The 27,481-nt window shown below is 41.1% G+C and overlaps 1 protein-coding gene across 4 annotated transcripts in view; it reads right to left on the bottom strand.

Annotated features, from left to right (window-relative positions):
* The window catches only part of ARMH3 (armadillo like helical domain containing 3), a 134,438-nt gene that overhangs the window by 104,030 nt on the left and 2,927 nt on the right, over positions 1 to 27,481 (bottom strand). For 3 of the 4 annotated variants that reach the window (XM_072871730.1, XM_072871733.1, XM_072871731.1), the window contains exons 2-14: positions 22,781 to 22,892; positions 22,251 to 22,307; positions 21,969 to 22,115; positions 19,742 to 19,849; positions 18,561 to 18,653; positions 17,637 to 17,711; positions 16,874 to 16,960; positions 11,298 to 11,354; positions 10,223 to 10,266; positions 8,634 to 8,694; positions 7,547 to 7,593; positions 6,779 to 6,854; positions 3,978 to 4,071 (exon numbers count right to left, since the gene is read on the bottom strand). In XM_072871730.1, the coding sequence (XP_072727831.1) occupies positions 3,978 to 4,071; positions 6,779 to 6,854; positions 7,547 to 7,593; positions 8,634 to 8,694; positions 10,223 to 10,266; positions 11,298 to 11,354; positions 16,874 to 16,960; positions 17,637 to 17,711; positions 18,561 to 18,653; positions 19,742 to 19,849; positions 21,969 to 22,115; positions 22,251 to 22,307; positions 22,781 to 22,892 (1,058 nt within the window). Of the gene's footprint in view, positions 1 to 3,977; positions 4,072 to 6,778; positions 6,855 to 7,546; positions 7,594 to 8,633; positions 8,695 to 10,222; positions 10,267 to 11,297; positions 11,355 to 16,873; positions 16,961 to 17,636; positions 17,712 to 18,560; positions 18,654 to 19,741; positions 19,850 to 21,968; positions 22,116 to 22,250; positions 22,308 to 22,780; positions 22,893 to 23,510; positions 23,661 to 27,481 lie in introns of those variants that run through there. The other variant, XM_072871732.1, reaches the window with a different exon arrangement.

Raw genomic sequence — 27,481 nt, 5'->3', positions numbered from 1 at the left:
TGAGCCACATTTTTACTGATGACTGAGCCTGAGCTGTCCGCAAGGGCCATTCTCAGCCTCCTCATTAAGAAACGCTTTACAAGAAATACTGAAGCAGGGGGAAAGATAAGCGGGACAAATGTAGCATGCATTTACCTGCAGATCCTGCCAGATAAGTCTGATATCATTTAAGATAAATTAGCTCAGACAAAAACTAAAACAAAACTGATGGAGCTAGTCTACATGGACTTCAGTAAAGCATTTAATACAGTTCTGTATGAAAAATTAAGAGTGAAGCAGATAGGTGGGAACCAATACAGAAATTTGAAGTACTTCAAAGATCTGACAAAGGAGAAACAATTGGAGAAATTATTAGTCTGGGAAGAAGTTACGACCCGAATTCCTTAGGTGTCAGTTTAGGGAATAGTTTTCCTTTTTGAGAGTGACCTGGGCACAAGAAACAGTTGCTTGCTAATGAATCTGCTAACGGCAGAAAGTTGGGATATGTAAACACAGAGGACTATCAGACTGCGCACAAAGAACGGGATTAAAAACAAGGACCAGATAATAAATACAAGATGAAATTCAACAATGCAAGCCATAGGTCAGGAATTCAGGGATTTATTTCCATGGCAAGCTGAGAGTTCATCAGCTACAAACGAAACACTGTGATACCATGGTACACTATAGATCACGAGATGACAAGCTACCAACACAAAGCACTGAAGAGTGTGGTCCTACAAGATATCCAGAAATGCACCTCCAGCAGAGATAGGAACACAGTAATGTGCTGGTGAGACCTTGTCTCGAACACTGTGCATAATTATGCTGATCCCGTGTTCAAACAGGATGAACTTACACTTGAACTCAAGTTTAGAGAAAGGCTAGTACGTTGATCAAAGGAACAGAGTGCCCTTCTTAGAAGACAGCAAAATACACAGGCGAGTAACCCAACGTATGAAAAAGCTATCTGTGTTCCAAAGTAAGCTTAACATCATGATAAATGGGTATAGGCTGACAAGAAAAGCAGGTTGGAAAGTTGAAGATTTCTACCCAAGGAACAAGATGCTGAAACTGCCTCCCAACAGGAATTATTGGGAAACAAATTTAACAAATGAAGACAGAGTTTGATAAATTTAAGGGATTCTATGATGATGTGCCTGCAAGCACAAGGCACTAGATTCAGAGTCAAGGGGATCTTTTACAGCTCTACACACCTGTCCTGACATGACAATAACACTATTGTTCTGGCTGCCTAGGAGCTCAAACTCGCAGGTTTTCACACGCAGGAGGTCATAGGTGGCTTGAATTACGATTGCCAGAAGGCTCTCTCTCTTCTCAAGCTATAAAGATAGCCTACGATAGGGCTCCCTTTGCACTGGAAACAGATCTGCAGACCACTAGGGCACACATCTTAAGAACTATGTTATCCCTTTTCCATCTATCCTCAGGAATGCTCAAGGCTTTTCTCACTCTTGAGGAAAGAAAAAGGTATTTATGATGGGATTGGACCTTGCAAGAATTACTCACATCTGATTTTTGGATGGCTAGGTTTGAGGCTCTGAGGGGAATTGATTTCATCCTGTACGCAACTGTATTTTGGTTCAGAGAAAAGTCTGCTTTAACACACACCACCTTTCATAATTCAAGCCTTGTATCTCATAACCCTATAATGAGGCAATCAAGGCTTATTTACCCCTGGAACTGGGGCAAGCACAGGCACAGAAGGATGGAGAAAACAAACCAACAGTAAAATGCAGGATTCTTTAACTGAGCACCGAGAGGCCCAGAGCACAGCAGAGGTTCTCATGGAGCTCAGGATTATACCATCACCTTGAACACAAAATTGTAGCCCTTGGAAACAACAGGCCAAATAGATCAATGTAACCTCGCTGTTCAAATCACATCAAAGAAATTATAATGGGGGGTTTAGCTTCTAAAGACACATCCCCAAGCGTGAGCTGTTTTAGCCCATTCAATCTTGAAGCTCTGGGGCTCCTGACACATTGCTAACATGCCCAGTCTGTTGGCAAAGTCTATGCAATGAGACTGGAAGGTTTTTCACCCCCAATATTATGAATAGCTCAAAGATTTAGCTAAAAGTCTGAAAAATGTATTTATATCCCCAGTGGGTCCTTCTGGAGCTGTTACAATGAACGCAGTGAATGAATATTTAACAACAGTAAGCAAACTGACATTTAGATAACTATGGTGACAGGCACACTTGATTTACATATTATGGATCAACAGTTTCTAGCAAAAGTCTCATTTTCAAAAAAAAGAAGAAATCACGGAAGAACACATCACTGCTTATCCTGGTTCATGGTACAGACCTTGATTTTTTTAATAGACATTTTTAAACTTTAAAAGGCCTTAATTCACATTATAGGCTAACAGCCAGAGGAATTTCAAACCAGACTTTTGAACCCATTTTTAATCCCAGTCAGCATAAAAAAAGTGCCTGAAACCCATAGATGGATTTCTACATGTTGCTGTAACTTGAAAATAGCTCAACTACACTTTTTTTTTTTAAATAGAGGGAAAAGAAGAAAGCAATCTTTTCATTCCAAAGCCAAAAAGCCTCTTGCTAACTCTCAGCCATAGGCAAATTTTACAGCTGAATTGCAAGACCTTAGAAAATGAGGAAAATTCTGACACACCTTTAAAATAATAGCAATAGTAAAGCACTCCAACTCAAATTAAACGAAGCCGAGGTCCTCAAAAAAAAAAGGTCACTGAAAGTAGGGATCAGCAAGGTGACAGCAAATAGAAATAAAGAATGCTTCCCAATGTAATTGCTGCACATTAAGATCAGCTCCTCTTCTTAAACTTAGTAACCTTACAAGCAGCAAGAAGCCTCAAGCTTCACAAGATCACTGCCTCTGCTGAAAGCAGGATGGAGTTTTTGTTTTGCTTTTGTTTTTTGGTAAATTAAAAAAAGAGAATGTAAGCAAGCTGTAGATGTAGGTAAGCATAAATTCTGTCAGTTGTATAATATGGTGTGTGGGCGGATACATTTGAAATGAACACATTGAACAGAAGCCCACAAAATGCCCGTCCCTCTACATTTTATGTTATATGCACAGGGAGACTTGAGACACAGGGGCTTTTTAACTGGAGCTATTGATATCCATGGTAACAAGACAGAATTCATCCACGAGGAGGATGATCCTTAACTAGGATATCAAATGACCTGAATAGCTGATATAACTGAGTAACCCAGGCTGCTTTTCCCCAGAAATATTTCCAAATTGTGCCCTATTCAAACTGACTCTGTTCCATCATTAAACACTTTCTTCAGATCTACAGGATGCCATTAAAGTACACGACAACAGCCATTTGATTTCTTCTCTTAAACTAGGCTATATCTATCCATACCTTAAAGGAAAAGGGTTTTATTGTAGATGATTTCAAAGCATATTTATGTGGACACGTAACATATCATTTAGAAGAAAGATCTCAGGGCAAGCAGTCATTTACAAAGCCTGTCAGAGAAAAGGCAACAAGATGGAAGAATACTTCCACATCCAGGTTGGATTCAAATCCCAATTAATTCAAAGCTGGGGATGAGTGCATTAATGACAAACAGGAATCCACTGTGATTCTCTGTAAATCTGTTCCAATGACAAATAATCCCAGGCAAAGAACCTGACACTAGAAATATTCATAAGTAAAAGCCTACATAGACTAACTAATGGGCTGGGTGTCTCTTCATGCTGTTTCAGAAGGAATTTCATGCATTTTCAGTACTGAAAACAGTACTGTTTTCAGAAGGAATATCAGCGTAATTTCATTGAGCAATATACAAGGCAAAACAGAAATAAATTTGAGTCAAAGACTCTTGCTCATGTTTAGTAAGGCAAGTTACTCCAGGAAGAGACCACCAGGTTACATCTGCTCCAGACAAACCTCATTAGTTGCCATCTTGAGAAAATGCTTTGCTAGTTATTTTACATTTTTTAATTGTTTTTTCCCCAGGAGATTACTACATTTCTTACCATCTGAAGAAGGCGGGGTGGTTCCAAGTGGAGTGACAGGTGTCGTTGGAATTGGGCTTGTTGGTGTTGTCATCAGCCCCATTTCAGGATGGCTCTAACAGAAAACACAAATGCCCAGGCATACACAGGTCAATAGCTTCCCTAGGCACTAGTCATACAGATCACTACTTGTACTGTTCCACGCTCTCACACAACAGACAAGACTAATGAAGTCTCAAGAAACTTCAACCTCTCCTCCAAAAAGCAAGGCTATACTTCCTGACCTTGGATGTCTACAATTAAACTGTACATCAATTTCTTTACTCCACAAAACATACAAATACATCAGAAAATAGAGGCTGTCCCCAGGAGACAGATAACGTGCGTTTCCCCTGTGTAGAATGGGAAAAGGTACGCAGAAGCCTACACTGTTTGTAGCTTCTGATTCCCCCAAAAACAACCCAAGGGTGTGCATTTGAAGTCTTCCTCCAAGATCCTTTTATTTCTCTTTCTAAAAGCAAATTCTCCTCACTCCTGCCCTCCACCTGTTCATATTAAAATATGATGGCAATTTATTACTTCCCTGTCTCACTATAAAGCCCAGGGACTGCAGGAAAAGAGCGCATAACATAAATAACACTACCATTATTGATCCTCTCAGCTTCCATCAGTCGGTTACGCTCACCATTTCATCTTTGCTAATAGTTGCCTGCCTAATTACTGCTTTGACTTTACTCTTTGTAAGCTTCCGGATCTATCCACGCTGGTGAGACTGTAGGCAATCTGCCATGCTATTTTAAGTCTGGCTGCCAAGCAAAGTGTCCATTTCATAGGGCAAGTTTTACATAAATGTATCATTCGCCTTAATATATCATCACAATTTCAAAATAAAAGAAAGGGATACAGAACTGCTGATTTGACAGTAGTTCCGTAGGATTTTTCACAAGTGGATATCCTCCACACCGTCTTTGAATATCTCGTTTTATGAGCAACTATAAATGCATGTATTTTATGGGAAGCACAGACACACATACCACAATTCAAAGACAATGTTAAATCATCACAGGTACTGATTTAAACTTTAAAATACAATTTTCCATTGAAAAATCTTACATAAACCAGGTTTGCTTCCATAGATTTTGCTATGGTATTTACCCTTCTGGTCCCTCAAACACTAACCGTCAGTTAAGAGATAACAGTGCCACCTAGCAGCAAAAACTGAGGACCAACAAGCTGGTAAGTATACCAAGACCTTAACACTTCAGGCATCAACACAAGTGTATCCCTGCTCCTCCTATGTGCCCACACAGCAGCAGGTAGTCTTTCATGCAATCCCTGGCAATGGACACCAACTTAGACAAGAGCATTCATCAGCTTTTATGAGGTTTTTTCAAAGGACAGCACGACCTACCTTGCGTTCTCTTAAATGAAGGATTACAGACAATCCACCCAAGAACATCAGGCCTCCACTTCAATGAAACCCACCGATCAGTGGCCACTTCAGCTATCACTTTCACAAATACCTAGTTTATCCTTTTATTTTTAATTTAAGAGCTTTTACTCTAGCTGCTCTTTTCCTGCCCTGCTCTTTTCCCTGCCAAAGGCCTCTCTTCCCTCAGGGATATCTCGACCACAGAAAGGCCTGAGTTGGTGTTACACAGAACTGAAAGAGCAGAAATCTCTCACAAGTGGTAGGAATGAATAACCTGGGAAAAGAGAGGCAGGGAACCTCAGCAAACTAACCACCCGTGGAATAGAAGCTTTCTTCAGAGGCAGCAGGTCTGCCTATCAGGCCTCTTCCATCACCACTACTGTCAGGAGTCCCCAAAGGTCTCCTCCATCATGCCCAGCGTCTAGCCTGTGATGCATGGCTGCACTCTGAGGACCTGAAACAACTGGGCAACGGTGTTAACCGTTTTGTTGATGTCATTTTTCTCACAAATTACCAGCAGTACTTACAAACTAAAATTAAAAGCCTAAACCTAAACATTTTCCTAAACACATCAAACTATCCTTCCAGCCAGCCACAGCACGATCACCGGAACAGACAGACTCATTATCTGTCTCCCAGCAATAACCACCTTTGCAAACTCACCTTTGTTTAACTCACAAAGTGTTTAGAAATGCATCCAGAGGTTTGTGATCAGAGGTATGGAGCATCCCCCTGCTTCTCAGAAGGCTGCCATAGCTGTTTCTTCACCATAAACAGCACAAGGAGGAGCGCTATGCTCCTGCAACAATCTCCCAAGCAAAAGGGGTTGGGCTTTCCGAGGAAGGTTGAACACAAAATAGTACTTGAAACAACAGTCATCACATGTCAATTAGTCCCTAAGCGAAGGATACCCAAACAGACAACAACATGCAGTCTGTGCACACCCAGACAGGACAATTCATCCAACTTCGGAGCTGGATCAGTCTCTTTCCCCCAACCCTAACTTAGCAAGAGCATGAACTGCTCTGATAGCTGCAGCAATCTTATCCCTACCAGTCCACTCATTCCATCCTCCCCCTAAAGGCAGTATCAACAGGGCACAGAAGGCACTCCACACAGCCCTTCCCATTCAGTGGGAAAAATGGCTCATTCCAACATGAGCTGTCCCCTCAAAACTTTACTCATTTTCTGGCAAGGCAGGAAGCATTTCCTAAAACTATAATAAACCCAGGCCCTGGTCTGCTTCTGATCTGTCATGCTCATCTACACCTATGACAAGTATGCAGAGGAAAATAAAGAAAACTTATCTTTTCACTGGTTCCATTTCTGACTCTCTAATTTCAAAGACGTCCACTACAAAGAAATGGGCAAACATCGCACTGAAACTCACTTGTGCCAGAACTGTGATGAAATTCCGGTTTAAATGAACAGCTTCATAGAGGGCCAGAAGGATCGCTTCATTTGTTCTGTGGAAAGGATACAGACAAAAGCAGAGTTAGTTAAGGGTTAACACCAGATGAGAATCCCAACAGCAAAGTTTTTCAGAAGCATGGCCCATCTGAAAGAAGGAATTTTTTTTCAACTATATAAAACTCTGCCTCTGCAATCCAGTTGTTCTTCCAATTAGTAGTAGTGCTTAGCAATCCATAAAAATAGCTATTTTAGAGCTCAACTAGTCTTTGTTCCCTTCCTGCTGAAGGTCTCCCTTGTTGCTCAAATACTGTTTTCCCTTTAAAGTCCTTTCTTTTAAGGGCAGAGGTTCCTACAGACACCACAAACCCTCTTATTTATCACCTGCCCCCTTGATTTAGACAACATTTTGTTGGGGACAAGAGTGCATGAACCATCACTTCCCATCTGCCACTTCCAACATGCCTATTATATGTTAAAAATGCCTCATAAAACCCACAAGAGGTTTTTTATACGCTTCATTACAAGCAATTCAGCTGTGGCTCCTCCTGCTGCGGCTCCTCCTGCTGCACCTTTCTCACTTAAGTGAGAACCCATGGTTTGTAGGGGTGTGATACCATTTTAGTTACAAGAGAACTTGTCTCTCTAGTTTGCTTCACTACATTAGAACAGCTCCATGATGGAGCGGATCATGTTGACCAGTGCGGTGAGTTGCCATTCATTGTGTAACTAACATCTGTGCACTTACTGGACTGAGATCTTCTCATCAGCATCTGCTATGAACATGCTGCCCACCTATGGAAAGAAAGAGTATTGCATAAGAGGAATTTGTGAAAGCTATTAAACAAAAAGAGAGAAGACACGGATTTAACTAAATCAGAAGTGCCCTGGGAGAGCTGTTCTCATCCAAGGCACACATGCAACTTTCTTTCTAACACTAGTAAAATACAAATGGGAAACAGGATGACCATCTACAAACATTTTATTTTGCACTACTGTCACTGACCAATGCTTCACCTGTCAAATCACAAAAGAGGAAAAAAAGGACTGTATCTTGAATCCCAACCTGGATTAGTCTGTGATTCTGTAAGAGGACAACAGAGATCATTTCCTATCTGCTTGCCCCAAAGTGGTAGCAGTTTTACCCATATCACTCCTGACAGACAGCTGTCAACACTGAACTATCCTTACTTAGAGGAAATTTTCCTGTCAGTTAGATCTCAGACCACAATTAAATCTCAGACTAAAGCAAAGCCAAACTGAACAAGGGGAACAGTGGATACTCTTTACAAGGAAGAAATTCACAATTGCCTTTGGAGGGTACCGCTCTGAAAATGCAGACACTGCCAATTGCAGAATCCAAGCTTACTTCATAGCTACAGTGCACCCAGGCTTGAGAAACAAGACAGTAAAGAAACAAATCTCTAAAGCTAGTGACAGACTAGACTTTGCCACAAAAATATTCAGCTTCTCTGTTTTAGGCTACATCAGCAGAGCTGCAACTTGTTTTTAAAAATAGGTAGCTGTTTAAAAGTGTCCAACAAGTAATTGTGATTTTTAAAATAAAGTCAACTAGAATGAAGAAGATGAAGGAAAACAATTTCAATTATCAACGACAGAATAGAGATCTTATCCTTTGAAAGAGCTTTCGCAGCCAGACAACAACACGCTCCTCAGAATGCAGACATTTCAATTGTATTTGGTCTGGACTGGATCAATGCACCTCCTCCTCCAGAAGCCACATCCCAAACTCACAGTTTTTGGAAACACCCTCCTGCTGAACTTCCATGAAGACACCTATTTTAAGAATAGAAAATCACTGCTTCCTTGCTTACCATATTAGTTAGGGCTGAGAAGAAACCACTCTGGTGCTCCTCTTCCTTATCTTTGTATTGCCTAAACAAAAAGGAATAAGGATGAAGCTTCAGGGTTAGAAATGGAACTAGGGTTATTTTATCTAAATCCCTATGAGACAGTCTTATCTGATAAGGATACAGGATGAAGAAAGCTTCAACATTCACAAGCCCTTCTCAAGAACTCACAAAGAGAGACGCAAAGCGTATTAAAATATTTGTAAATTGTGTAGGGTTGAAGTGGGGTTGCTGAAAGATGCGAGACTGAACAATGCCTGTGCTGTTACAGAGGATACATCCAGTCTTGGCTAATGCAGAAGGAAAGGGACTGAGTGACTTAGGAAATTTTGTCCTGCACTGGCAAAACATTCATGAACCACGTGAACACACACAGTCAGTAACTACAGAACAGTTTTATTTCAATCATCATCTGCTACAGACTAAACCAGAGTCAATCACCCTATGGCCAGCAGAAACCATGAGGACCGTTACGGTTCATGGCCTGATCCTACCTGATCCTGCGTTCCTGGAGTAAGTGAAAGGACTGGAACTGGAGTAAGTGAAGTCAACAAATAGTTGGGTACCTCAGATTTAAGCCAAGTTGCTTCATTGGGCATTCAAATGGACTAGCAAAGCTCACATGGCCATTTATTGTATCTTTCATACAGGAATCTGATCACACACAATGCAACATGCAAAGAAAGCAATTTAAATTTTTGGAAAGGGGGAAAGAAAGAGCTAAGCAAAACAGGCCATAGTCTGAGACAGCTTTTGTCAGAATGAAGGAAGTTGGGTGAGTGAGGTTTTTTTCTGCTTTACTGTAATAATTTACTCTGATAAATACATTTACGTGATTTGCTGATCTTGCAAGTCATCTGCATATCTATAATAGCAGACCTTCAAAGGAATTAAAACATTTTTCTGGATACTTTGAGAATCCTACCACACAAAAAAAAAGTCCTGGGTTGCTCAGGTGAAATTGCTGTAAGTTTCCAAATTTTTCTGAAGCACTTTCTTCTTAGAAAAACAACTACATTTTGTGCTGTTGCTCATGAAGCAGAGGCTGGGAACATGCTACCCCTACTGCTGGCTTTCTGGCTCTTTCTTCAGAAGCAGTTAATGCTTTCCACCATTTGCAAGAGCATACATTCCCTAATCATCTCTGATCTGGCATGTGGATAGTCCTGGATACATTTGGTTTAGATGGTGTTTCAGTTAAATCAATTTTCTAACAGAGAAGTACTCAGCAAATCATTTATCTTTTCACTTGGGACTAAGATTTTACACAAGGTTCATACAGAAGTAAAATCCATGATAGTAAAAACATACAATAGATATCTTCCCCTACAGCAAGATCTCTCCCGAAGCACATCAGCACAGCTGGTACAGATGCATTTACACTTGCAATGACAGCAACAACTGAGCTGAAGTACCTCAAAGCATAAGACTATTCCCTGCCTCTCCAGGTGCATCAGGGCTGCTAGGTGTTAAGTGCTTTAACACAAAAAAAAGTTTGTGGAAAGGTACAGCAACTATCATGCATTGAAAAACAAGAGACAATTAGGTTTTACCTGTTGTATTCTGATAAAGCCTGGGCAATTACAAGTCCCATTCCCTGAAAAAAATCATTAAAAATATTTACATTACACATCTCAACGCAGGAAATCACACACTGAACACACATAGCAGTGCTGCGCCCCCCGCCCAGGATAACCTAGCATGCTATGAAAAATTTCCCCTGAGGCTGTTTGAACTATTAAGACATGCTATGATACAACAAAAATATCATCCAAAAATCAACACACCAAAATTTAAAGTTGAATATCTAATTACTAAGTTCAACAGAGAACATTTACTCTCCTTGGACCTCCAGACAGAGCTTACTCACTCAAGAAGCCTCAATAAAGTGGCAAAGAACTTCAGAAGGAAGCTGGTGTCAGAGAAAAGACATCCAAAAGTTCAAAACAAAGGCCATAAACACTAGTAACCTCTTCAATTCTTGCAAACAGCCTCCACCATTCCACAGCTACTGAGCATCCTTTCTGTCAAGCTAATTTAATTAACTCAGAATAACCGTTCTCACCCTTTAGTTAGTATGGAGCTTGCTTTTTACTTCATGCCTAAAGAACAGCTTCTAAGTCCAGACCTCACATAGCTCACAGTGTGCTGCCACTTTCTATCCAGGCCTGGATACAAAACTTAGGCAGTGGCTACAACCCAAAATATGTTGCAGGACTCTTGACTTGCATACAAGCTTCCACTGAGCTACAAGAATTGACTTGTGGACTGGTAAAGTCAGATGACACAGCACTGGAAATGAGATCTTCTTTAGCATAAGCCTCCTGTGCTGCATGTGACAGCAAATAGTGTATAGATAGTTTATAAATGTATAATAGATGAACTTTAGCATGTTCCTTGCTACCTAGGTTTTTAACCACCCCCACCATTTAACTGGTGATCAAACTGTCCAAATCATGAGCTGCCTAACCTATTGTAAGAGTGCAGTTAGGGCAGAAACCCACTAGACTGGTGTTCTTTGCAGTAGCACTGTTCCTAGACCTTCTTTCTACCAGACTGCATTCATTACACTAACCACACCTGAAAGAGCATCCCTAGCAGTGCAGAGGAATCAAGTTAAATACTCACATTGAGTGTGGCCTCATCATCTACGATGGAGAGCTTCACAATGTAGGGATTCACTGACTGCTCAGGGTGGGGGGATAAGGAAGAAAGAAAATTGGTTTTAAGTTCAGCCTTCAGGAAAAAAAACACTATTATCTTTCCAAGTTTACCCAACCACCTGTGAAGAATCTCTCTCCTGTCCCACAAAACAGAATGCACACAAAGAAACAGGAGTCACAGCACACACTAAGGCCGCTATGCCTGGGACACCCTCTCTTTACTGGCTCAGCCAGGCAGTCTCCTGATTTTATTGAGAAGAGCGGGAGTTTCTGCTCCTCCACTAGCTCATCTGTCAGTCTTGAAAGTGGAGCAGCTGTCCTGCAAGCCTGTTATCTGTGATACACACACTGTTATGCAGCAGGAACAAGCAGTGAAGCTGGGACTGAACATTAGCGTTCTGATATCTCCCTTCTGCAACACCTGGCGAAGATTGCTTAAAGGAAGGAGGACCCAGGAAGGCATGACAATGTTATAGACTCATCTGCTGCTGGGTTAGAGCTCAACACTTTAACAGTTTACACCACCGAGAGCTAGAAGTCTCTGGAGAATATAAATTTCTTGAACTTAGCTGAACAAAGCACACAGGCTCCATCTATAAAGGTAAGTCCTAATAATTTAGGAAGCATTTTAGATTAGCAATGTACATTTGTTTTTCCTGGTTTATATGTGTCAGTGCAAAACTAACAAAGTTGATTTGGAACCAGGACAGAGAAGAAAAGGATCTATCTATGCAGTAAGTCCAAAGTGGATGGGAAGCATAAAACACAAAGCATGCATCAGATGCAGCCCTACAAGTTACACAGTTATTAGACTGATTTTCCCACAGCTTGACAGCAAGTTAAAAATAAGGCTGATCAGAAAACACCGCTTTTACAATTATTTGGTGCTTTAGGAGGATTAGGCTTTCTTTTTTGTTCAGAAAAGAAACTGATCAGAGCAGACCAAAGCTCAGCCAGTCTGTCAGCCTGCCTCCGGCAGCACTCAGCCCTGTCTGCTGTCTCAGAAAGACAGAAAACTCACACAGAACCCATCTGTGCACGAAGCATGCAAAGACATTTCCTTGAGGCTGGAGTAGAGGCTCCTATTGAGTAACAATATATGGTCCTCTCTGTACAACCATGCTCCCCTTCAGAAATTAAATTTAGTCAGTGTCAGTAAAGCAGAAGCAAGCTTCACAAATTCGTAATTAAATATAGATTATAATCCATCCTTGAAAATATATCTTAGTTTTGCTAATTTCAGTCATTCTCTTGCTCTCCTCATACAACAAGGAGAAACTCTCCACACCACAGCTCACACACAAAAGAGAGGCCAGCCTGTGACTCATGACCAATAAAAGTGATGGGGCTTTTCCAGGCAATGGGCAGCAAGGCTATGCTGGATTAGAGGCTGCAGGGTTATCCAAATTCCCAGATGTGGGGAATAAGCAAACTGGGAGATACTACACTGACCAACGCCACCGGGCTGCCCTGAGACCTAGTCATACACTCCATCCCACCACAGAAAGGGAGGGGGACTGGGTTCGTTGTCATCTCCAGCCTATGAACAACTCTTCCCATTGCCCTTGACTTTCCAAGATGCATGTTCTATGTCTCCTGCCTCTTGGCAGCAAGATGTCATCAGTGCATGGCTGATATGGTCATGAAGCTGGCCTAGCTTCCTACAGATCGCTGCCCTCTATCTTTTCAATTGTCATTTCCATATCTGCAGAAGTCTGTTTAATAATTCATGTCTGAAGTATTCCGTTCCCCTGACACAGTCCATGCCTCCTCTAGGCTTCCCTAACTCCTTAAGCAGCAGGAAGATGACTAACCAGTGTAATCCACACACCATATTACTCTATATGGGACAAGACAGTTTCTAATGCCTTTCAGCATGCAAGGCTGTACCAATGTGATGAGAATATTTCCTGTGCTGCCCACAGGACATGCAGTTTGCTCCTGCCCCTCCTTGAGAGCCAACAGTTCCAGTTATTGTCTATGAGCATTAGTCTGCACATCTACAATGAACACCAGCAACCTGCAAGTTGTACAAGCACCCCTAAGCCCACCCCATACTCCATGCCTGTTTCCCTTTTCCCTATTCTAATCCTGCTGTTTCAGAGTTCAGTTCCTCTCTCACTGGGAATCACAGCAAAAGTTTTAAAAGTCCAAATTATACCTGCCACTCCACAACATGCAGAAACATGCAACAGCCTTGAAGAGTGGTTGATACACGTTTTGAAAGCTTCAAAGTATGTCAGTGAAGCAGTTACACAAACTTAGAAATAGCTTCTGCCTCCACCTGCCTCCAGAATAAACTCAAAAATATGATTCTCAGCTCTTCAGAGAACACAGGTCTTTTCCTATCACTGCCATCAGATAACAAACACTATACCATTAAGGTCTTCTTGTCAGTGATGAGGTACAGACACAAACTCCTGGAACCTGGGAACACTCAAGATGTCCTCCATGAAGCACCCACCATTAGATGCCAACAATCTCATAGAAATGAAGGTGGAAGCTGCAGGGAGATCATTACCAGGTAATTTTTAAAGCAAACCCCAGGTGAGACATATCATACAAAGTGAGTTTTATATGAAGAAGCACACAGGTCTGGCAGAGGGAGTGAGATCTCCTCCATGCCCCCAAGTGTACGTCCGCCTCCAACACAAACCTACAGGAAACAAATTATTTGGTAGGAAAAGAATGCAGAAAAAAAACCAAGCTAACCATGTATAATCCCTAGTTAGGTGCTTAACTTATCTTCACATCTGTAACACAAACAAGAGTCCACTCGATTATCCCTTGCAAGACTTTTCCCTGGACGCTCATTAGGGATGATTCAGCAGCTTTGCTGCCAGCCCTGATGAGGCCATCTCCTTTGCAGGCAGTTCATCTTGCAGGGAATTGGAGCTTGAATAATTACTCTTTTTGTTAAAAAGATTCATTTAAAATAATTTGAGTTGTGTAAGACCTTTTTTTTTCCTAAAAAAAAAAAAAGAAGATTAATTTTCTGACTCTCCAATATTGATAAGTGTCCCTTCAGCACCTGTAGTTGACTATATCAAGGAGAGGCAAGTCCACATAGCTGGACATGAAGGGCTATCGGATACACTATACACTGCCAGACAAGCACACAAAGGGAAAACCCCACGTTTTGACTAATTTCTTTCAGCTCTGCCTAGCAAAAAACAGAATATGCAATTCTAGCAGGCTGAACATGAGGCAAAGAAATTTACACCAAGATGTCATCAAGGAATCTAACTATTTAAAAGTCACTACCTGATTTTATGTTTTAACTTGCTATTCTAGCAGCCATCCCTTAAAACTCTGAGACCAAATAAATACTCTTCCTCACAGTATTTTCTCTGTTTGGCAGCCTTTTGTGTACACTTAGCTTTACCATTTTCCTGATATAGTCAATTATTTAGTCACTCTTTTATGTTTCTCTCACATAGTATCAAGGTAAAAATATTTTCTCTGAAATCAGGACAAGGATTAAAAAAAACATAAAATATAGCCGAAGACTTGAATAAGTATACACTTGGAACAACTTTTGAAAATTATTGGGTTTCAGATCAGGGACATCCCTTTAAAGGTTCCATGTAAAGACATGTAAATCATTTTTACTCCTAGAACAGAAGTTAATGAGCAAGCCAAGATCTCAGCTACACTAGTAATGAAATCATGGACAGATATTCCCCAGGGAATTTGAGAGGCGACTACAAAATTCACATCCCAAAACCAGGAAAGACCTTCCTGATGCAAAACACACTGGTATTCACATTAAAGACAGACAAAAAATCATAGTCAACTAATTAATTTTCAGCCTAATTAGATTTTCTTAAGCAGCTGGAAACACAATTTAGCAACCAATGAAGTTCAGAACAAAAGAGAACCTATCAGCTGCAGCACAGTTAACTACAAAGAGAACTCCAAGAGTTGTGAAGCATGAAAGCGTGCTACAATACACTGACAACCAGACAACCACCAAACTGACTCTAAGGGCAAAAGAACAGCAAATGAAAGCAGCTACCCCACTTAAGGACAACGATTATGACTACGTTACTACAGGCTTTGCTTGTAGCGCTGCTTACAAAGGGCAGTGTCAAGCGGCCATCATATAAAACCTTCCTTCAAGTTGCTTTCGACCTTGCCAGATGAACTTACTCAAGCTGAAATTCCCCTTGCTACACATCTGCCTCAGGTTGGACTGTACTTTTTAAACATCAGCACAATTTCTTTCAGGTGCCCAGTTTGGAGACATCTAGGACAATGTTTTCCAAAGGACTCAACCCCAACTCAATACTCTACAGAAAGCTACCGCAAAGAGCAGAGGACAAGTCTTATGTACTCACAGCACTCTACCTTACTGAAGACATAAACTATAGTACACAGGGATCCATAGCTCAGGAATGGGACTACACAGCTCTCCACCCTTTGACCTCAATGTTGCAGTGAGACCTCTGGTCCTTCCAGTCTGCCCTCATCAGTAACCCTACTCATATCATTCCCAACAGTTTTCCCTCATGGCCATACACTGAAACCAAGCTCCATGCTCCTGTTCCATGCTACCACGGCACAGATTGCTGAACAGAATCTGTAATTCATTATTTTGACAACATTCACAGGAAAGAGAAATTAACAGGGATTACTTTGACACTAAGTGTAGCTCCTGTCTTTGCCTATTCTCTAGGTCTATTCATAATTCAAAACAAGATCTATTATAAAACCAGATACTTGGAGCCTGCTCCCTCCCAGTAATTCTGTTGAGGAGGGTTTATCCCATTTTTTGCCAATCTCAGTATATTAAGATATTCCTAATTATGGAAAAAATTAAGATTGATCATTAAAGCATCATGCCTAATGCAAAGAAAAGCCAACATTAGGTGGTTTTTTGACATTTGAAATGTTTCTTTTTCAAGGCGATTAATAAGAGAAAAAAATGGGAATACACCACAAAGTAGCACAACCAGTTTAGAAAAAGGAAGATGAATAAAGTTTCTCAAAGAGGAATCAGTCAAAGAGATAGACAGACTTCTCTTGGAAATACTAGCTGTGATGTTTCAGTTCATTCTTTGGTCACAGCTTCACCATCTCTTCTGGGGATCTGTTCTCTTTCAGTCTGCCAGTCAGGTTCTGAATCACAAATTCAGACTGAAGCCCAAGATGACCGACAGCTCATTTTACTTTGGAGATTATGTATAACTGCACAGTCACACACACAGAAGCAAACATGCAAGTTTGGCACAACAGTAACTCTTCCAAAAGGACCTTCCTCAGAATACTTTCATGAAAGAAATGCAAATCCCCTAGGTGGTTTCTTTCATGCTTGCACAAAACGAGCTGTAGGAATATCATACACATTTGATTATACACGTCAGAGACAGATACAGTTAGCACAATATGACTGCCTTGCAAAACTTCTGTAGCTCTGTGCTAATACCCTGATAAAAAGATAAAAAAACTGTACTGTAGGCTGCCTTAATAATCCAGAGGCCAGTGTAAATTAATAAAGTAGAGAGAAGTGATGTTTCTGTTATCCAGAAGAATACCCACCTCATACTTTCTGTAGTTGACCAGCAAGGCAAGAAGGACAACAGCATCATAGCCGTGTTCCCTGCGACTAAGTGGGCTGGACAGGATCTGCAATAAATAATCACACAGTTCTGTTCAGGCCTGCTTCAGGAAGCTTGCAGTGACTCTCAGACAGTGCGTGGCCGTGAAATGTATGCATAAGAGCAAATTATGTCCTAACTGAAAGAGGATATTTAAGGCTGAGGGAGCGTCAGTGCTTCCAAGAAGTTCTGCACACAGAGAAGCTTATTTATCACAGAGAGGATGCACATAGGCCTTCTGGGCATAAAGGCAAATATATTTCTCAACAGCACTGGACAGTATCTCAGTGCATCACCAACATTATCTGTGCAAGTTTTCTGGGTTTCCCCAAGCCCAGTTCCACTTCTAAAAAGTATAATTTATCAAAGAGCAGAAAAAAACTCAATATATCCAGACTGCCTTTTGAAAATGTTCCTCTGATACAGGAATTCTCTGTGAAGTTAGCCCAGAAATCTGTTCAGCTTCTATCTATGCACAAATGTCTCAAGTGAAAATACTTTAAATACTCAGTAGTGACTAAAAACAGCAGACTAGAGTAAGGAGGAGACAGCATTAAAAAAAAAAGTCTATGACTAAGCTATGAATGGAAGCAACGCACAGTGCCAGTCAGCTATGCTGCACTGAAAAAGCTGAAAAGCAAATATATAACTGAAAGCTCTCACTATGGAAGAAGAGCCCCTGCAGTAGAAGGAAGAACCCTTACCTGTAAAATAGCTTCAAATATGCTGTTAATCATCACATACTCCAGGATGGTGTTCTGGCTAATGTTATCTGTCACCTGAGTACAAACACAAGTTTTACAATCTCACTCCCATGATGCTGTAGCTGCCTCTGGCACACACTGGGAACAGAAGAGTTCTACTACCAGATGGACACATTTATCCAGAATCTCACACTTAGTCAGCAAGTCAAGGTGTGACTAGCAGTAGAGCTAGACATGAAGTAAAAGAAATCTGTCCTGCCTCCCACCCCTCTCTCTGGCAAGAAGCATGACCCACGTACTAAGAGCTCCCCCTTTCCTCTACAGATCGATATTTTACACAGCTGCATGACAACAGCCATCAGCAGCTGAAGCAGGCTGCTACACAGGAGGCAGAGAATGAAAAAACAGGGCGCATATGCTCCACTGAGCACTTTCCCATCACAAACAGGGCAGTGAAGACCTCCCCACACTCAATTATCTCTCATCGCAGCCAAAATAGTTCACAGTTGACCATCTCCAAGAGATGATGAGCGGCCATTTGTTCCAACTTCCTCATTCTTCACATCGTCACCACTCTTGTCTACTCCACACTTCCTGTCTTTCCTCAACCCTTCTCTTCTGCTCCCTTTCTGAGACTTCTCAAATATCTTTTTCCCTAAAAAAAAAACCTGTGAATCCAATTGACACTGTGTCTCTCCCGTTTTGCCCCCTATCTTATGAGGTGAAAATAGTCTGCTAGTCTGTATTGGCATCATGGTTAGAGCAATGATGTTATTCTGGGCTCACCCTTGTTCTCATTCACATTTTCTTTCCCCTTCTTAAGCTTCACGCTGCAGCATTCTGCTCAAGTTTTGAGACAGTTCCATCCCTCAAGATGCAGCTCATATGAGCCTTTAAGTTATTATACAGCTGGTATTTATTTACCGTCACCAAGCAGAGCAGTAGCTTCAGACACAAGCTTTTGAGGCTTTCAGAACCTTCTGCACAGAGAAGCGAGTCCAAGCTCTCCATCAGATTCTGAAGAACAATCACATTATTTAAAAGTAATATTTAAAATTATTTGAAATGTTTGTTACAAAAAGCTTTTTGGGAGATTCAAATACCAGAGCACCAATATAAAGCCGTGTTATTCCCGAATCAATAACTGAACCATTACTACTGTTACACAGGCCATATTCACACTATTCGTTCTCAATATTGTTTTGTGTTAACTACATTTCAATGACTACACACATAACACCATGATCATTTTCCAAGAGTTTTCTCTAGATGCATGAGAGATTTTTGTATACATATAACAACAGATTTTATTCACAAAGTAATATGAGCTCCACAAATATGATCTTCCTTTTTGTTTGCAAGACAGTAATACCAGTGCTTTCTTTTTTCCATATTCCATTTTATAGGCACCATGAGATTTTTTGTAAGCAGCACACCTCCAATTTAATAGTATATATATTAGTTATGATTAAAAATAGGTACTATATAGCTGTTTGACAGATATTCATAAATAATTATTTTCCACGTTACAGGTTACAGGTAATACAGTTATTCTTAAAGGAAAAATGTAGTTCTGATAGGCAAGTTACTACTCAATATTTTCCCCAAATGTACTACTATTTGTGGAGAGATGAAAGATACAACAGGAATTCAGCTTTATCACTGATTGTCATTTCCCAAAACTCAACACCTTTACAGTGAAGAGCATCAAATAAATTTAAGACGGTACATGTGCCAATGGAAATGTGAGAACACAGGATATGACTATCAGCTAAAAATTAAGCACAAGGTATGAGGTTCAATACTAGTTACTAATGGCCTGTGACAGCCTTTTCTGGCCTTAAGATTTCTTAACCATAGTGACTGCACAGCACGGAACTAAAGAAAAAGAAAGATAAGTGCTCTGTTATATTACTAACAAACACAGGGACCCCAAGTGTCTTTGTGCCACTAGCAGGTAAAGAACTTCAGGACAGCTGTTTTTAATAAGTGGCTGGAATATTTCCCCCAAAAGCTGCACCTTGGTAGACACACCTGTCTACAAATCACTGCCCCTGCAACATGGTTGCTGTGCAAACTGTTTCTCTACATTGCCAGGGCCTCACCTTCATACATAGTTCTGCCTTATCAAAACCCACAAGCATGTTGATGATGTCAAATCCAGAAGTGGATTTGTTCTTCTGATGGACACCCCGAATCAATGCACACAAAGTCTGCAAAGGGAAAAATCAGAGGGTAAGATGTAAGGCAACATCTACAACTCAGTAGCAAAACCTGCCCTGAGACCCTCTCCTAGCACTGGCAAAGCACAGATATTTAAATGAATACCACCAGCCTGGAAGCCATACATTTTGTCAGACCTCTCCTCCACCTCTGTTGTTTCTAAGGAGGTTCTTGGATGCTGAAAACTCAAAAAAAATTAGAGAAGAATATATTTGTCCATATTTTTCCTGTTTGTTCACCCCTTCATTTCACAGCACTCTGAGGAAAGGTAATCTTACTGCTTCTTCTGTCCAGACCCAGTTTGTACCAGACAGGACCACGATCTTTGGAAAATACCTAAGTGTGGCTTTAAGGACAAAAATATTGGTCAGGACACTGCAAGGTAGAAGCAGTGTCCAATATATGGAGAGACGTGCCTTAGAGCTTTCCAGATTAATTTCTTATTAACATAGTTTATCGCATTACACCCATCCATACAGCAGATGCTTTTGCTATAGAGAGCACAAATTTCTGTTTGGTTACCACACTGCTATACTAAATCTGACCAATAAACTGTCTCTTTGTAAAAAAAAAAAGTCTCCAACACTACTAGGCAGCTTAAGTCTTCCTAACAACCTCAGGGGCTCTAAGAACCTTCCCACTAAATGCAACCTCCTTCACATTTCTTGTTGCAGGCACTGGATTACTGATTCATACCAAGTTCTTGGAGATCACTGGCAACATACAGGTATCAGCACACTATGCTTCCAGGAGATGCTCTAGAAAATTTACAGACAGCAAATGTCTCATTTGCTCCAAGAAAGGGAAATGTCTGTGGTGACTTTTGTCATCAGGCACCTTTCAGGTCTGTGAAGAGGGGAATGGGCAGGAATACAACCACTGCAGTTTTAGACTCCAGCTTAAATTCACCTGTGAGAAGTAACTAGTTTCAGAAGATGTAAAGCTGGAGACAAGACCACCTCAAGGAATCAACAGACCTCTAGAACCATACAGAAGCAAAAGGGTAAGGTAGACATCCTTTTTTTTGTTACTGTCAGAGACAGGATACTGGGCTAAACAAACTTTTGGTCACCATGGTCATTCTCAAGAAAAGATTGTTTAAATAAATTTTGGCCTCAGGATCACTTTCCACATGAACATAGCCAGATTAAGGGAACGTTCTCCCAACTCAAGCTCAGGATGTGTTACCTGGTTCCTATTTACACTCACACAGCAGGATTCTAAACTTGAGCCCTGGCCTAACTTTTGCTAAGAGCCTGAATACAAGTTTGGGAATTCAAGGCTGGGCTAGACTGTCTATGTAGCTATAACTACAATATTTAACAGCATCCTTTCAAACTAATTCTAAAAATAATAATAATAACAAAACAATGCAAGATTGTATGTCAGAGGTGTACATATTATGTTTTAAATCAACTTTTCCCAGCTTACTGCCTGTCCAATGCCTCCTACAGGTGACTTCTCCAAACCTGAAATTCATATCCTGTATTCCTACAGCTGAGAGAAGCTGAGACAAATGCATTTATCAAACTGTAAGAATCAGCCTGTGAAGGAATATCATCAAACATCAAGACTGAGGATAGCATAGCTTTGGTAAGGAGCAACCTGCAGGAAAATGGCTGTTAATTTTGGGTGACAATTCTTCACAGCTTCCAATTAGGAAGTGTCCAGCAGGGCCAGTCCCCTGTATAAATTTCACACCAGCTTCTCCAGAGCTTTATTTCATTTTTGACCCACATGGAAATTCAAAAAGGAGGCTGAAATGATGGAGAACAGGAGAAAGCAGAATACAGACAAAGCTACACAGAGTACTCTTGAGCCCCCAAACTGACAGCCTGCAGTGTAAACAAGCCCCTCTTGTCCCCACATTGCCATCCGCTTCATCCTGCATCACCAGATCCTCTTGAATTCTGAAACAAGCTATTGTTCTTCAAAGATTAAAGAGACTATGAATGCTTGTAACCTCCACAGACAGTAAGTAGCAACTGCTCTGTAGACATGACTTCTCCTCAGAAGTAAAGAAATGAGCACAAGATGTTTGATACCAGCAGCAAATATATTGCCTCATCAGAAGCAAAAGAGAGCATTCCCTAGCTCTCAGCGTGGTACCTGTAATGCATTGACCACTCTGATTGGGTGCTCCTCACCCAGTGCCTGGATGCAGTGCTGAAACAAGCAGTTGATGTTATCTTTTATCTTCATTAACTCTTCCCCATCCAGAGCCTCCAGCTTGCCTTCTAGATATTCCAAGTTGACCTGTCAGGTTAAGAAGCAGTTCATGCATGTTACACAACCACTGACACCTTAGAAACGCAAATCCTTGCACAGACAGTCTGCCACTGCCTAGGCAGAACAGCAGCAGCAAATCAGAGGATGTTCGGTTCCTGTTACCTTCATGAGAAACAGTTCCTCCCAAAACCTAGGGTTGCATTTACTGGGGTCCTCTGTCTGAAAGGAAAAGGAACAGCCATGAGAGCAAATAAGAAGAAATCATTCAGGCAGAATTTAAAGAAAATCATTATCATGAGTAGCTCAGAGTCAGCATCATCCCACTGGATGACCAAATGGTCTCACAGTACAGAATTCTGTCTACACAGATTCCCAGAAACAGAAGGACAAACAGAAGCAGCTCTCAATTGGGATGCCTCTGTTTATTTTCTGGATTATTTTTTGAGAAATACTTGAAAAGCTGTGATTTCCCGTAGATCACAAATGGTCCTGGCAGACAACAGGACAAGGTGACATTAAGGAAGAGAGCAGAATACAGAGCTCTACATGACAGTAGGAAAGCCTGAAGTGTGTGCCTGCACTGTGCAGTCCTTACCTTGGGAAAAGAATCCACCACGCAGAGCCCTCAGTACAAACTAAACCAAGAAAATTTAACACAACACATTAGAAAGAAGAGATGCTCAATTCCTTACCGTGAAAATCTCATCATACATCAGCACAACTTTCTCCTTCAATGGCTTCTTGGAGGCTGAAGATTTCCGGAGCAGCCCACCTTTCTTCTCTGTTTGGGCCATGCTGTATACCCTGAAGGTAAGAATAGACAAAAAAGGCTAAGGAAACTTGAACTTTTTATTCAAGGCATATCTGGCCTGCCTCAATCATTAAAGACTTTTTCACTCCACTGAAATACTAATAGTCTCTCACAAGCTGAAAGTAGGGGCTTTAATAACCATACCAGATAAGAAATCAGATCAAAGGTCCCGTCTAGTCCTATATCCCATTTCAAAGAAAGATGCAAAAGTCCAGACACAGACAGATACAGAATAAGCTCCTTATGGGTAAATTTTCTTAATTCTTCTCTGCTAGAAACTGACTCATGAACCAGACCAATGCAGTTTACATCTAGAAAAGTATGTATTTTTTAATCTCATTGCATGAACTGTGATGCTTGTTATCAAATGGGCACCCAGTCCTTTTTGATGCTGGTCAAGCCTCAAGGACATCTTGTGACAAAAAGCTCCTGAAACTGTTTGAAAAAGTCTTCTCTTACCTGTTTAATTTGCTGCCTACTAAAGCACTTCAAATTCTGCTTTTGCACTCCGCAGTGGCATCCAATACTAGGAAACATTTGGCCGCAAAGCCTCCCTAAAGCATTCCTGCCACCATTGCTCATCCCTACCTCTGCACCTTGGCATCCCTTACCTATGCCAGCTGCTCTACAAATCAAGCCAGAGAAGAACCCCAGCCTTGAAAGCATCACATGTGGTTCAGTTTTGGGAGGAGGATGGAGGAATTCAAGGGAGAAGCTTTGCAGGGATTTTTTTGTTTAAACCAGATGAATTTCCTGATCCATTTGACAGCAAAGGGTTTTCTAGAAACACAAACAGGTTTTACTATAAGTAATTGGTGTCTTATGCTTACTGGCTATCCTATTAAAAAAGAAAAAAAGGAAGTATCATTATTACAAAATGAGCTGTTACAAAAAGTAACAGCCATCGCTGTAGTCCTGAATCTCCTGTGACAGTCAACCCATTCCAGGGGCTGAGAGTCAGAACGCATGACTTGCCATGTACTCTCAACCTCATGTCTGATGCTACAAAGCACATCACCACTCTGACCTTGCAAATATGTATTTATCTGCAATCACAGATTTTTCTGGCAAGCATCACAGCTTTAGCACTGTTCTAACCTCCTCTATCACTGCAGCACTGTCAGAGGTACTTAGCAGAAAGGGAATGCCATCCCTTCTCATATCCCTGAGCTCCCAACCTTTCTCCCATACCTCCAAAGGTAATTGCACACACAGCAGCAGCATACCTCAGGCAGAGGCTTGACTTAAGTCATGCTCCAGAAAAACACAGGCAGGCTCTTGTGGTAACTGCACTCAGCAGCTACATTATGCATAGAGAGGTTAGTTCACTGCAGTCAGCATTTAAGACCCCAGAGCTTTCTGAGCTGGCAGCCATGGAGACACCTTTGGATTTAACCTCCATCCCAGACTGCCTGAAGCCCTTCCACAACCACAGCATGTTTAGATCTTTCCCTCACAGAGCAAGCTCCAGAAACTACTGAATGCCAGTTCCAGATCTCTTCTACATTCTTTCCACTGCAGACAGCTTTTGATTGTCTTAACTACAACTACATTCTCAACTACAACTCTCAGGCTCCCAGAGTCGGTTATTCAGACATGCATCCCTTGAGCCATAAATCTCAGTTCTAAGTGGCAGGAAAACATCTTTGAGCCTGGAGAAACAACGCTGCTGCAAAAGACCCTACCCCACGTGTGAAGGGAAGGACCTTTGCCTGGGTGGGAAACCAGAGGGTAGGACAGAGAGCAGCAGATCTCACATCTGAAAAGCTGAGATTTACACAGAAAGGCAGAGAGGTGTTCTGTCTTCCTGCTAGAAAGGGAATATGCACAGTTGGCTGGTTAATGGCTGGTGTGTGTGCTGGGGTGAGAATGGAAACAGCCCCAAGACATATTGACAGAAGAAAGCTGAGCAACTACTGCACCATAACCTGCTGTAAATACTGAAATTATTCCCGTAGCCTAGTAGGTCTATATATCCAATTAAGATGGAAAAAGGTTTCAGTCTAACAAACGAAAAAGATTATTCAATCATCTTGATAGCTTCTCTTTTACAGACTTTGCATTATTTTTAAACTGTCATGGGAAATAAGACATTATTCTAATTAGAAACATAATTGGAAACAGAGAGAAATCTATTAAAAACCGAATCTAGAACGATGTCACTTTTAGCCTAGCAATACAAATCTTACCCAATACTGCACAAAACAGTTTCCCAACTAGAACTGTAAGTTTCTGAACCTAAAGCAGCTGCCAGCCCCAGCATACAAACACATCCATCAGTGTGCTTCTAATTGAATTACAGCTAACGAATCCCAATGTCAAAACTAATAAACTAACTCTCAGTGCTTCTAGGTCAGCGTTCTCACATCAAACGTGTACGTGAATGGGAAGGGATCAATACACTCTGCTTAGTCCCTGGACTTTGAGAGCTGCATTTTAACGCTTTTCCTACATTTCCAGAAAGACAGAAAAATCTAAATCCCACAAGACACAAAGGCTTGATGCTGGGTGAGCATCAGAGGGATTGCATGATCATGTGAAAATTCTAGTCTCTGTCAAAATGGGACTTGGGATTCATATTCTCTCAACCAAAGCTGCACAGAGCACATACAAAGACGACTGCTAGAGGCAAGGATTAAATAATGTTCTTGTTTATAATTTGCTATTCTACAAATGAGCATACAGAGGAGCAAGGGGAGAAAAGTAAAAGTTGCCTTTCATGCCAATGCTTTATTAGGCTGTGCTTATTTCATGACCTATGATGATCAGGCTGTACAAATGGCTTTTTCTTTTCATTTTATGCAATTACATTTTCTAGATGTCATAAAGACAGAAACAGGAAACTGCATTTTGCTAATGGGGACCTTCTAGGCAGCTGCAGAAAACAACAGTTAAATGCACAAAACATAAGTAAGTTGTAGAGGTGTCAAATTATCAGGACGCCGTGACAGCTTATGAAAATGACATGGAATATAGTTAACAATTATCCTTTAAATGCATCACATTTAAAAAGCATCAGTGCATTTTCCACATTTTAGGTTCAAATGGATAACTTATTCTGTCAATAGGTCAGTCCCATTAACACATGATGCTGAGTGAATCCTGCTGTAGACAGTGCCTGCACAGGAGAACTACCCCTCAGGGCAAAGAGAAGCACACGCATGTGGATTTTTAGAACAGCAAGTACTTTGCTGCGCAGCGGAAGATCCAAGATGCTTCATCTGGAACTAAAAGAAACCTTGACAGAGCACGAGTCTTGGCAGCTCAAAGGCAGGAAGATAAAAGCCACGGCAGACGAAGTTCAGGCAGACTCTTGCTTTATCTGTCATCAACCCTGGGATCAGCTGATCCAGTCAGGAAGAAAGGGATGAGCACATCCAACCATCCACCTCCTTTCCATTTCATTCCAGAACTCATAGCAGAGATTCCAACCAAACATGTGACATTCTGATGAACACACCTCTGTTAGCTTTTCATTAGAATATCCACAGGAAAAATTAACCTGACATTTTGAGTCTGAGGTTTACTCAGATGTGTGCACATTGAAAACTCTGGCTGCTCCACATTGTCACAGCTCCTGTACAGACTTATAATTACACAGATCATCTTATAATAGCAAAAATACTACTGTAGAGAACATAACACTCATGCACATCTACACTATAATGACATTAGGATCCAAAACTTGTAACTTCTGTAATCTTGCATGCAGCCCATCAAGCACCGTATTTTGCATTTAATTGCCTAGGCTAACAAACCTGAAAGTTTTCAAGATTACAGATGCATATACACAACCCCACATAAAACCTAACATGAATAAATGTATTTTTTCAGTGTGGACCCCTCAAAAAAAAATGCACTGTACCACTTCTTGGCTAAATAAAAAGAAAACAAACAGATGACATAAAACGGTATTTTCACATATTTACTCACTTGGAAAACCATTTATTCCCTATCTGAAAAAAGTAGTGCAAATGATGTGATCTATATTAGTTTGTTAATGCCAAAGCCCTGGACCTCAATCAATATTTATAAAGACTCTGAATAAGAACTGAGATACTTTCGCTTTTAGAATCCAATATCCTTCAACATGCCACTGGCTACTAAGATTGGACTCACTTGTTTAAATATTTCAAGGCCAATCACCCCCACCACCAATTGCATGCACTTGGGACCCAGCGTGATCACATTTTGCCTTTCAAGGTGTTTTGCAGGTATATCACTCAAGTCTGAAGGAAAGTTGTTCAAAAATTATCTCAATCATGCAAGGGAGGGGGATAAACTCCTGACTAAAAGTTAACCTATAGCTTCTAAAGCAATGCGTTATAAGCCAAGTACTCAAACTCTTCGGTGAGGCTCCAGGACTTAATCCATGTGATGAATCTGCAGAGTCAATATTGGACCTGAGCAACAGGCAGTTAAAACACAGGTTCCAGCATTCGTCCATCACCGGAAGCAACAGACAACCTGCACCCTGCACCAGAGTTTACGAATCCCAATGCATAAACTGTGCCTTGACCCAGTTCAACCTCCAGTATTAAAACCCCCACGACCACCCAGCAGCAGTCTGGCAGACCACTAG

This window comes from Ciconia boyciana, chromosome 8 (genome assembly GCF_034638445.1).
Source record: "Ciconia boyciana chromosome 8, ASM3463844v1, whole genome shotgun sequence".
Classification (NCBI taxonomy): Eukaryota; Metazoa; Chordata; class Aves; order Ciconiiformes; family Ciconiidae; genus Ciconia; species Ciconia boyciana.
Note: the sequence above shows the minus strand (reverse complement) of the source record. Positions and strands in the feature narration are given on the sequence as shown.